This window comes from Callospermophilus lateralis, chromosome 7 (genome assembly GCF_048772815.1).
Source record: "Callospermophilus lateralis isolate mCalLat2 chromosome 7, mCalLat2.hap1, whole genome shotgun sequence".
NCBI classification, from domain to species: Eukaryota; Metazoa; Chordata; class Mammalia; order Rodentia; family Sciuridae; genus Callospermophilus; species Callospermophilus lateralis.
This window is the reverse complement of record NC_135311.1, coordinates 84,151,431-84,164,767: the sequence shown is the minus strand read 5'-3', so window position 1 is coordinate 84,164,767 and position 13,337 is coordinate 84,151,431. Positions and strand designations below refer to the sequence as shown.

At 33.0% G+C, this 13,337-nt stretch overlaps 1 protein-coding gene across 1 annotated transcript in view; it reads left to right on the top strand.

Moving 5' to 3' along the window:
- Tnni3k (TNNI3 interacting kinase) overlaps nt 1-13,337 on the top strand; it is a 284,120-nt gene that overhangs the window by 3,282 nt on the left and 267,501 nt on the right. Inside the window, exons 3-4 of the mRNA XM_076862293.2 lie at nt 9,361-9,446; nt 10,579-10,676. Of these exons, the coding sequence (XP_076718408.1) occupies nt 9,361-9,446; nt 10,579-10,676 (184 nt within the window). The remainder of the gene's footprint in view (nt 1-9,360; nt 9,447-10,578; nt 10,677-13,337) is intronic.

The window sequence follows — 13,337 nt, the reverse complement described above, 5'->3', positions numbered from 1 at the left end:
GAATTTCAAGACCTGAGTATTGTCAAGCTCATCAAAATGGATGTCAAATTTCTTGAGATATAGGGTAGGAAAATTTGTAGAGGAAGATTACTAGTTTGGTGCTAAAGCCATGAAGGAAGCTACAGAAATGTCCCATTAGCCAGAAGTGTTGATAATAATGCTGGTAACAGAATTACCCACATTCTAGAGTCATGCTTCTCATGGGTGAGGACGTTCTAAGTTAAAGTAGTCTGTTGTATTTGCTACAATTATAGATTTTGTGACTCAATCTTAGAGATTTTGTGACTGAATCAGATTCTGTGGGGATGATATCTAAGAATCTGATTTATTAACATGTTCTTCGGGTAATATTTATACATTGTAAAAAGGATATTTATGCTAACCTTCAAGAACAATAGAAAGATATCAGTTGTGAGGAAAAATATTTGCCTGGCGTGATATTGGTAAAAGGGATGAAGGACATCAGACTAGAAAATAAATTACCTAATATAGTCTGTAGAAAGCCAGGAGTGTTACACAGACACACATACACACACACACACACACACACACACACACACACACATGCAAATATAGTACTATATTTTTACCTGACTCCATCCTGGAAGGTAGCACCACCTGAAAAGATACTCAACTGTTTATAGGTCAGTATTCTGAAAATGTTCTTTCTCTGGAATAAAATGATGGATGACAAAGAAAGCAAATTGTGCCAAGAATATAAAGTCTTACTCATCAGCTCATCCACCAGATTTTATGAGTAGTTAGGAAAATTATATATACTATTTATGAAATCACATTTGAATATCTAGGGGCTAAATAAATATCAGAATCTCTATTTCTCATCCTTAATCATAGCATATACAATGCAAAGAGTACTTCCATGACAAACAGCTACTTGACATCAGCCTTTCCCTAGAAATGTAAGTAGCAAGAAAATTGTACATGATATTCAAAAAGATGCACACCAGAGTCACTGGTAGAGGCTCTCTTATATAAACCCAGGTCTATTTGTTTTTATATGTTGATTTGCTCACAAATTTATGGCATTCTTGGTAGATGCTAATTCTGTTCATCAAACAAGACTTTACATAATGCACCATTGCTCTATCAGCTCAAATATGCAATCTCCCTGTCATAGATTTTACCCACAATATAATAAAAAAGCAGTATAGCACTAAACTTAATTTAGACAAAAAATTCTACATCATTATCTTCCTTATGTCATTTTATAGCAGCTTTGGAATGAGAGCTTGATGTGGGAAACAAAGGGAATGGAAATGGAATGTTCTTTCATCTTCTGCCATATGTGGCATTCACTCCTAACTTTGGACATTTGTTGAAGTAATGAATGGTTAACAAAGAGATAAAGAAGAGGAAACAGAAAAGGAAAAAAGACAGAAGTGATATTATGTTGTAGTACAATTATCATTTCCTGTTCTGTGCTGCCTCTGATCTTTATGTTTAACAGTAAAACACCACTTCTTACATGATGTTGTCTTTGTCCCCTTATAGGTCTGTCCCTTCAGCCCCTCATATTCTGTGTTTATTAAAAGTGCTTCTTTGTCTTCTACCATATTTATATTTGCATTTATTTATGATAACTGTGTATATAGCACTCAAAGGAAAACAAACTAATAACCTAGTGCTTACCATATACCAGGCATACCGCCAAGTACTTTTATGTGCATTAGCATAAGCTCATATAATTCTCACTGTGTATATGTAAAGTGCACACTATCTAGCACATGGCAAAACTCAACAGTTTTATCTTACTTTCACTTTCCCTCTTTTTGCCTTCATTCTCAATCCCATGGCATACTACCTCCTTCATCTCTTCTCCATCTTGTAAAGAACAAAATAATAAAAAGTGAAAATAATTTATATTGAGGCTTTAGTAAAAATTATTACAGTAGTTAATAATTATGAAAGTGTCATAATGTCTAACCTAGTTAAAAACTAATCATTATGGTTTATTTAATCTTCTGAAATAGGTATTGAAATTTCCATTTTATACCTGAAGATAATGAAGGTAATCAAATTAAACTGACTTGAACTAGGTTGCACAATTGTATAGTTGAACTGGAGTTTCATTCATCTTTATTTGATTTCAAAAAGTATTATCTTTATAATCTTGGTTCTCAACCTAGGAGAGGGAAATAGAAATAGATCAGAATTATCTTTCAAAATTTTTTACTTTCCTCATGGTATCCCACAATTTTTTTTTATGTGCTATCCATTAGAACTTTCCTCAGGGAAGCTAGAAGATTATACTTTTTAAAAATTCCCTCCATCCTTCATTCAGGCAATACTTGTTAACTTCCCACAAATCTTGAAACCATTCATATGGTTCTTCATATGCTACTTTTAAAAGGCTCTCAATTAAATTACATTGTTCTGGTAAAATAAGTCGTAAAAAACTTTAAATCTGTTTGCCAATTTCTTTATCAAGTCTGCTTTTTATCTGCTTAATATTTAACATGAAATTTAGAGCTATATGAGAAGATTTCAGAGGAGTTGTAGTTTTTCAATACCATGATTCTTATTAACACAGTTTAAAAACAATGTATTTTTTTCTCATTTTTAATATGTTTGGCACTGAATAGATATGCCTTGGGTAATAATGATAATATCACACTTTGAAATTGATTACGTTTATTAAGTGTACAAAAATGGTCAAAAATGTTCTGTTTCATGAAAGAAGCCACACAATAGTCTGAAGACATGGGGGGATATAAAAGAACATCATGAAGGATGCTTTCTGATAAGTACCTTCCTGTTCATTTTCTCCCTGAAAATGTTCTCTGGGCCCAGCTGCATTCCACCATATGCATCCTTCAAATGACAGATCTTCTAAAAACCTCTTGCTGAATTATAGCCAACTATGTAATTTATCTATTACAAAATGAATAGCCTCAAAAATGTTTCAGGATGACCTTATTTAAGAGTAGAAATTTTATATCAAGATGCTTAGTAGGATATTAGGGGGTCAGTGTCATGTTATAATTAAAATAGAATGGAAATATAATTTGGCATGTTTGAGTAGTGTATTATGACAAGTAGCAATGAAATAGAACAAGACAAAAAGCACCATCAAAACCAAAAGGACTTGGAATGAAATCCACATTAGCCAAAGCCAGCTCCTCTGATTTTTGTTTATTTGTTTATACAAGTAAAGCTTAAAATCTCTATCCTTTCTCTGTCTCACTTTCTTCTTTCTTATCTTTAGTTTTGTGTCTTATTGGCTTTTATTTCTCTTTTGTGTCTCTCTTCTCTTCCTCCTTTGCTTCCCGTACTACCTCTTACATTTCTTCCCTTTCTACCTTCTCAAAACCAAAACAATAAAAAAGAAAAATAATCCATACCAATGTTTTAGTATAAATTATTCTAGTAGTTAATATTTATGAAAGTATTATAATATATAACTTATTTAAACTTCATATAAACCTTATGAAATAATTAGTTGCTAACCAAATTTTATATTTTTCTACTCTTACTGTCACTGTATCTCAATAATTATTATATGAATTAGTGAATAAATGAATGAAATTCATATTGTATGTTTGTATATTTGATCTGGGTGATATTGAATAAATATGTTTCTGGATATTTCTTGAGGGTATATATTAGGAAAAGATCTTGTTAAATTTTGTTTATATTGTTTTATGGGAAAAATCTACAAGGAATTACATAAGAAGTTACAACTAGTCATTTTAAACTTAAATGATTGATTTGGGAAACTGTAGACTATCCCTAACAAATCCTGATTTTCTTTCTGCCTTCTTGGCTTTTCCCTTAATTTCAGTTAGTAAATTAATTTTTAAAAAATCTATCACCTCTGTATACTTTGTACAGCAATGTGTCATTTTTGGACAAACTGTACAAATGTTATACTTTAATAAATTTCCACTCTTGGTCATGTCAGGTATCTTCTTGAAAGGATGAGATCACCAGAAAGAAGTTTAATTGGATCACAAAACTGCATACTTTCCTGGGTAAAAGATAAAGGCCAAGAAAAAAAGAGTTCATTATGCTGCAATAAAAGTAACCTGCAGTTACAAAACTATCATTTTTAATAATTAAAGACAGAATTTACTATTAGAACTATTTTCATAATTGTTACTTCATTTTAATTAGGAATTTTATCCATGCCCCAACAAGCACTATGAACTCATTAGGATATATTAAGTCAGTGTATGCATAACAGGTGATGAAAAATGTAAGGGCAAATTATAACAAATTGAGTCTAGGGTATCAGATTTCATAAATGACATATACATACACAGCTACTTTAGGAGACAAAAGAAGAGAAAGCCCAATTTCTCTCCTAGGAATAGTTGCTTTGAAATCTTAAATATTTTAATCTAATGTATCAAAACAGAAATGTTTGACTAGAAGATGATGGGAAATGAGAATTATGATTCAAATTTAGGAAGATATTTGTGTGTGTGCACTGGAGATCAAACCAGGGCCTTGCAAATGCTAGACACTGCTCTACTACTGAGCCCTGTTCCCAGCCCAGGAAGTAACTCTTACTGTTGTTGTTGTTTTGTTTTTTTTAATTTACATTCTAATTATTAAAGTCAAGCTAAAAATTGTGATATAAAAATCCTTCTTGAATCCCCCAAATTTTAAGAGTCTATTCCCTGTTGACTCATTTTGTTGACATGAATAGAAGTTGCAAGAGTTTAAGGAGGATGGAAGGGAAGTACAAAAGCAACAAACAGTAGCTCAATTTTAAACATGGAACTCTGTAAGGTTCTGTACTGAGTCAGTTATGGATGAAAGGCCGGTTCAAGATTCAGTGAATTATCCTTTAGAACAGTCATTGCATAAGAAGTCATGAATCTAACCATGCTTTCAGTTTTATTTATAAAAAGTAGGCATTCATTTAGTTTAATATTGCTTTTAAATAAAAAAGTGGACATCGGCATCTTGAATTTTCTTTTTATTCGATGTTTAAGATTTTTTTTTCTTTTTTGTTTTTGAAAGCTGATCAGGGTTTTAGAGATCTTTGCTAATGCTGCAGAGTGGCAGGATTCCCTCTAGCATGAATATTCTTAGGATTGATACATTTAAAGGACCCAGGAATTAGTGTAGTGTGTACCTTATATCACTGTTGAAAACAACCTGAAATGAGTATTGAGAGCAGATGTGAACCACTTAGAAGTGTTTAGTAGGTAATGTGTTTAGTAGGTGATGTGCCAGACTTGTTGAATGGATCATCAAAGTTAGATTATGAAATAAGAAAGCAATTGAGTCTATCTTCTTGAATAAAGCAATTTTCATTTCAACCTCTCTCATCCCCTCTTGGATTTTTTGTTCTTCGAATACCTCCAGTATTGAAAATAGTATTGTAAGGAAGGAACTGAATGAAGAGAATAAAGAGGAGAGGAAACTCAACAGTAACACAGGGCTACAGTATTCAGGACAAACCTGTGGGGTGGGCCCAGTGGAGACTGGGACCCTTCTTATAGTCTAGGGTAGACAGAGGGGAATGAGGGGCGTGATTTTTTTCAATCAGGCAGTTGCTGTGGGGTTGTCAGGGAAGGGTCCTTGGGATGTCACCTTCTTACAGATGAGGAATTTTCAGGATTTTAGTCCTAGAGGGCAATTTCCTTTCTTGTGATGCTAGAATACTGTGATTATGAGGTAACTCTTGTTCTAGGATGGAGGATATGTTTCAAAATAGTGTTGCCTATGACAACTTATTTCTAATAAGTATTACATCTTTTCCAGTCAAAATATTTTTTTTATTTTTAGTTTTTTTAGATATACATGACAGTAAAGTGTATTTTGACATATTATAAATGCATGGAGTATAACTTCCTATTCTGTGGTTGTACGTGATGTGGAGTTACATTGTTGTGTATTCATATATGAACATAGAAAAGTTATGTTTTGATTCATTCTGTCTTTCCTATTTCCATCACCCCTCCCTTCCCTTCATTCCCCTTTGTCTAATCCAATGAACTTCTATCCCCTCTCACCTATTGTATGTTAGCATTTGTACATCAGAGACAACATTTGGCCTTTGTTTTTTGGGGATTGGCTTATTTTATTTAGTATGTTAGCCTCCAGTTCCATCCATTTACCAGCAAATGCCATAATTTCTCTCTTCTTTATAGCTGAGTAATATTCCATTGTGTATATATACCACATTTTCTGAATGAGGTTTCCAAATTTGTATTACAACACTGTGACTCCAAAAGTTGCTCCTGAATTACTGACAGGTGCTGGATGCAACAATAGTGAACTCAGTGGGTTCTTTAAAAAAGTCAAAATCAGATATTTTTTATGAGCTTAAGAGTCACTGTGAGCATAAAATACTTATATAAATAGAACTGATTGAGAAAATCAGAAAATTTTATAAATTATTAAATGTGAAAGGTCAAATTGGTATAAAAATGTGTGACGAAAGACTTCTGAGATTTATCCTTCAAAACTAAAGTTGTACATTCATGTGAAATTGGTAATAATAATAACACCAATACACTAATCATTTTTGATTACATATCATATGCCAGACACTGTAGTAAATACTTAACCTCATTTATTCCTTACAACAACACAATATCATTATGTATCATTTTACTTATTCTATAATTGAAGAAAACGCAGCTTGGAGAGGTTAAATAACTTGCCCAAATTATAAATACAAATCAGGATAGGATTAGAATGTAATTAGTAGGGGACAGACAGATGAGAATAGTGGGAACATGAGGCTAAGAAAATAATTCTATAAAATAAGCCCACTGTGCTGACCCCCGAATACTTTCTTTTCCAAGAAGCAATTTACCTAGAGCCATGGTGGCTTAAGTGAACAGGATATGTCACATTCCTTAGCAAACTACCTGTTATCTGCAAGAGAAATGCAGGTCTAAAAAAATGTCAGTGATGTTACTGAAAACTCAGTACTTGTCCCTGATGCTGATGCCAATACAGTAATGAGGACACTGTTTTGAGAAACAGGAAAAAAAATTTATTGTTTTGCTAGCAAAGGAGAAATACAGGGACCTCCTGTCCCTGAAGCTGTGATTCTCCCCTAAGGGGGAGCAGAGAGTTTTTAAGGAGGTATTTGCTGTTTATATCCCTAACAATCCTGCCCTTTGCCCCGATTGGAGGAGCTCAGGGGTACAATCTACACAATTGGCTAATTTTAAAATAAGACCAGGAAAAGGGAAGGACTATAATTAAAATAGCTATAATTGATTCCAATTAAGACTATATTCTGAAAATGAACCACCAGACTTTCTATTTCTCTCACTGAGATTCTCTGGAAACTTCTCTGGGCTCCCCAATAATACGGAGTACAGGAGAGGCATATGGTCCCTCTCTTCTTTGAAAGAAAAGAACCTCTTTTCTTTCAAAGAAGAAAGAAGGACCTCTTTCCTTTGAGAGTGTCCCATTTCCCTTTTGCTATCCCTCCAATAAATTTATATCTGTTACTCTGAACAACATGTCTAAAATCTTTCTGACTAAATGGCAAGAATTGGGGTTTGAAGGATGGGTATGCTGCCTCAGTTTCTTGAAAGGCACCAGCCCTGTAGGATAACTAAGAAGACCAAGCCTTTAAATATTGACTACATCATTGACATGAACTTCCTTTGCAATTTGAAAACAAACCAAAAAATGGCAAGTATTGCCATATAATGTTGATACACATTGAAAAACTGACTTTTTCAGAACACTTTTTTTTTTTCTACACAAGGAGATCCAAAACTTTTTATTCTTTTAGTATTTGTCATTAAGTTCATTATGGTCAACTCAACATAAAGGGCATTCTTTCTTGTTTTGCTCTTAGGCTACAGGTTATATAGTTCTTTACATTAACAGAGGCCTCCCTCTCTTCCTCACCCCAGCAATTTGTTTCCTGTCTTGTGTGAGCTTGTTGTCTGTTTCATTTGATGGATAACAGATGGACCAAGAAAGAAATGCCAGAGCATCTCAGAGCCTCTGAATCTTTGTCCTCAGTGACCTGATAGTCTTCTTTCCCTTTGTATTTATGGACACTGATTTCCTACAAACGCAAAGAGAAAACTCCAGTCCGCCTAGCTTGAAGAGTGAAGTTCAGGTCTGCAGAACACCTGTACTATTTGAAGTCAGAACTTCAGGCCTCTGTGAGCTAAATGCATTTCCAGTGTTATTTCGATATAAATAAGTCAGTGGACTTTACTGCTGAGAAGTTAAACATTGAAAGCAAGAAGGGAAGAAGAATATTACCATGTCTATGAAAACAAACACTGGGTTTGCCATTGCTAATTAAAGCATTTCACTGAGTTCCTTCAATTACCTTAGATTTGGAGGTTCTCTCTCTCTCTCTCTCTCTCTCTCTCTCTGCCTCCACCCCGCTTTCTCTCTCTTTTTTGGCAGTACTCTGGAGAATAACACTTTTCTCTTTTCTGTTTTAAAATTCCAATACCTTTTGATGTTCCTAACTGGGTGCCTTGATGATAATGTTCTGAATTCATAGTGCCTTTCATGTATAAGTACTTTACAAATGATAAGAGTCCTAGGCTCCTCCACCAAAGACTTTACTGTCTCTCTAAAGCTGTTGGAGATTTGAATAGGTAGAAGGCAGCTTGAAATTGACCTGTGAGGCCAAGAATATGATCTCATTTCTACTTAAAATTGTCCTGGGAGTACCAATGACCTCAAGAGGTCAAGAATTGTAGCTTTACATTCCTTTTGAAAAGCTACTGATGGCTCTCCAGGGCCTTCCTGGGGCAATGGTCTTTGTTCAGACAAAGGGAGGAATTCATTAATGAAATCCTTGTTCTTCTCACCTGATACTCTATCACAGTACTTACCAGAGTTTAGACCTTCTTTATCTATGGAATCTGATCCAGTCAGAGTTCAAGAAAACTTTGCTCCAGGCAAAAGTTGTAATACATTTGAATTATATCCTTTTCTCAAATTTTTTTCAAATACAAAGTACTACTTTTCCTCCTTTCTTATTTCCTCCTCCCTCCCTTTCTCTTTCTTTCTTTTTCTAATTTATTTATTTATTTTCCGAATTTCTCCAAAAATATAATGTGAAATTTTGAGTGTGGGGAAAGTGAGTTTATTTCCAGATATCTATATTTTATACTTACACATAATTTTTTCATTTATCAAGTTGCCCTGAAAAGTTTAAATTATACATAGAACACAGATCTGTGCATGAGATGTCTTGAACTTTTAATATCACTTTCTCTTAATTTTAATTCTTCATATAGATAAGAATTCTTTCTCTAAATACAAAATAATTTTGGAAAAATATAATCCTGAGTTTTTAGTAACAAGATTACCTTTTATAATTTTCAAGTGAAAGAAAATATACTAAAAGATGAATTTTGTAATCATTTATAATGTATTTTTCAGCTCTGATGAAGCCTTCAATAAAGTCAATTTAAATTACCGCACTGAAAATGGGCTGTCACTACTACATTTATGCTGCATTTGTGGGGGTGAGTACTTGAAATTTGCCTTTTAACTTGGGTATATGTATATACAATCAGTAATTTGAGCTGCCTAATAGTCCACAAGAAAATTCTATTTACACTTAATGTTCTCTTTAGCTTTGCCTTCCCTCTAACCCTGATAACCTTTGATTGAAGCATAGATACCAGGCGGTTATTTCACTTAATTTAACTCTGATTTCAAGTTTCAATGTTCTCCTTATCCTAAACCAAGTCACTTAGTGTGCTTGACAATCAGAAATCACTTTTAAAAATTGGGCTTGCCAGTCAGGAGTTAGGTTAAATTCTGAAGTACCCAAAATATTTCCCAAAATATCATCAAGTAGTTGCTTATCAATAAGCAACTAAAATATATGAAAATTAACAAATGTCCAAGATAAACTCTAAGAGAAGATCAGTCAAAATGAAGATTAAGATTAAATTTAGTTTATTTTCTCTTTTATTAATGTATCCCACACACCTTGAATGGCGTCTAGCATATGGTAGTCAGTCAATAAATTTATTGAATTGACAAATGACTAGTGAATAATTACTTTGTTAACCCAAATTAAATTCATTGAAATTAAAAAAAAATTTATAGAAAATTAATGTATAAACATCAAATGTAACCATATTCCTTAACCATTGTAACCATATTCCTTAACCATTCCTCCCAAACAAACTAAACAGTATCTACTTAGTATATTATTCTCACAAATTTAAACATGCCTACCCATGCTTGGTCATACCCTCCATATTTTCTTGATCTAAATAAGCTCTACTACTTATGATGTTCTGACAAATCCTCTAGATTTTCATCCAAGCTTTCTTGAGAATTATGAACTTATATTTGTTCATAATGTTTTATTTTAAAGCCATCTAATGATGGAAGCACTAGATTAAAATGTATCGAGTTACAGCATTAATATAAAACTATACAAATATAAAAATTTGTAAAGTTTTATAGGTATATTAGAAAAGTTCACTTTTAAGCTGTCAATTAATAGAAAACTTCATGAATGGCCTATGAACAGCAGCCTGACATTTTCATACATCAGAGTGGCATTTATCATTAAGTCAAAGAGAGATTTTAAAGCTACTTAGTTCACCCCCAATGATTCAGCCTTAATTTTTTTCAAAGGCAACAAGTCACATATTCGAACCCTTATGTTAAAAGGGCTCCGCCCATCTCGACTGACAAGAAATGGATTTACAGCATTGCATTTGGCAGTTTACAAGGTATGACATTTTCATTCCCATAAGTACTGTATTAGAACCAAAGATGATGGGTATTTTTAGGCTGTTTTGGGGGAAGAGGAGCAAATATTAATCATGAAAAACTTTTAGAGTTACAGAGGCATCACATTACTGAATTGACTTCCTTTTCTTTTTTGAGTAAATATCCTTTATACACTAGACACATACTACTTTTAAGGCTTTCTGTGTTTAACCCATTTAATTTTCACAAGAACTCTGCAAGTCAATATAGTTATTATCCCCAAGGGAACATGGCTAGCTAGTGGTTAGCCAGGGTCTAAGACCAGACCATCTAGTTCCCACACAGAGCTCCTCACCAGTATACCAAGCTACCTCTGTACAGAGAGAGATGAGGTTGCATTTGATTATCATTGAAGCTTCATTTCTTTTCTGAAAGATTTCCTTAATAAAGTGTCTCTAGAGCTCCCTTTAGTTTCTTTTATTTTTTTCTTGCTTTTGCTTTAATTGTTTGTTTCCTCTCAATTGGGCCCTTGTTCCAATCAAATCTCAATACCAGATATAAGAATAAACATGAAAATGAATTGTAATAAGTGGGATATTGGGTATTGGAATTCCCATTGAAGTTATCATAAATATAAATTTATGTGATATAAAAATTATTTAAAATAAATTGTGATTCTCTAATCATAGTAACAATGTGTGCTTATCTCCACTTATGAGCTAAACATACTGCTTATGTTATTTCTTTAGCTATTGAAATAAATTTGTAGGATGTATATTGGAGTTTATATTACAGAAAAAATGAATTGAACATTAAAATTACATATCTAGGATATCAGATTACTGTTTAGTTGACTCAGCTATACTATAGTATATACTGTACTGTATATACTATATAGTTTAGAATATAGTATAGCTGACTCAACTTCTAACCTTTCGTTGTTATATTACATATTTTGTTCTTTCTCAATTTCATGTGAATCTGTGGCAGGATTTTGTTTCACCTTTGTGTAGCGAGGGTCTGGGAGGTGGGGCAACTACTTGCTTATATTGGGAACCCTCTTCCCTGTACCCTTCCTAATCTCTTGAGAGTTTATCACTGTGTGGGAAGAGGGCTACAGTTTTCCATGATTCAGTTCATATACTCCTATGGTTCATAGTGCTCTAAAGCTGATGGTCTCTTTTTATACCAAATCAATCTTCGTCCATTCTGATTCCTTATAGGTGAAAGCCATGGTTAAGTGCTAAATTGTCTTTAATACTCATTACTCCTAAACTCAAATGGAGGCTGAGTTCAAAATATATGAAGTAGCATCATACGCTGACTTTTCAGCTAAAAGGCAGGCGGTGAAAGTAAAAGAACTCTGAGGAAGGGGAAGTTGATGATGGATAACCAAGGCAATTTCTGAAACCATGAATTTTGAGTCTGTCTGGGAAATTCTTTCTGTATTAGTTCATTTTGCTAAGATTTAGCATGACACTAGTTTACAACTAGCTTCTAAATGATTTAGAGTTACCATCTTTCGAGAATATATTTCTTCCTCTTGTTTACCAAAACTAAATTTCCATTTTTAGAGTTCTCTTTGTTCTATTTCTTATGTTTCCTTGTATGTTTCAGAAAGGTACATGGACTATAACTTTTTCATAGCAAGTTTACATGAATTTAGATTCTTAGGAAACAAAGTAGGCAAAGCATCTTAAAAGGCCATTATAAAATGCTTGATCACTCTGCTTATTCCTTATTCATTTGTAATAAACAAATTAAAGTTACCATTCACTCTAAATACAAAAATGACATAAAGTACCCTACCAATGCATTAAATGCAGCTCTAATTTTTCCTTGACTGAACTATGGCATAAGTGTCTAAATCATTTTAGACTCCATTTCCCTTTCCTCATAAATTTCTAATAAATTTTTATTTTAACATTATTTCAAACTTAAAAGAATTTAAGAATGCTGCAAGAAACTCCTGTATACACATTATCCAGGTTAACTGTTTATGTTTTGTCTCATTTCCATTAATTTTCAGGTTTTTTTCTGAGCCATTTGAAAGTAATTGAAGATAGCATGCCCTATTTCTACAAAGTACTTTAAACTTTATTTACTAAGAACAAGTCACTAATATAACTCCAATATATTCAATCAGAAAATTTAATATACATGGGATACTACCATCTCTATAACAAATTCAAATTTGACCAATTGTCTCAATTGCATGATTTATACTTTTTTTTTTCTTTTTTGGTCTGGCCTAGGATTCCATCCAGAATCATGTATTTTTAGTGTTCTTATTTCTATAATCTTTAGTGAGAAAGTGTTTCTCAGCCTATCCTTGTCTTTCTTGGTTTTAATGTTTTTGATGCTAACAGAGCAGACATTAACACATATTTCTTTACATTTTTTAAAATATTGCAGTTGAACTTTACTTTGTTCATAGCACTCAAAATAAATAATGTAACTCTCACCACTTTTTTGGTAGTCACAGAAATACTTCTTTTCATTGTATATCTTACATACTCTGACATGCTAGGTCTGCTGCACATTTGAAATTTCTTTCTTTTTTTCTTCACCAATGGCATTACCTCTGTTTACTTTAATTATAGTAGAACAAATGCTCAGTATTTTAATGCCAAATGGATTGTTTTTACTGGATTTATGTTTATTGAGGTATAGTATATGCA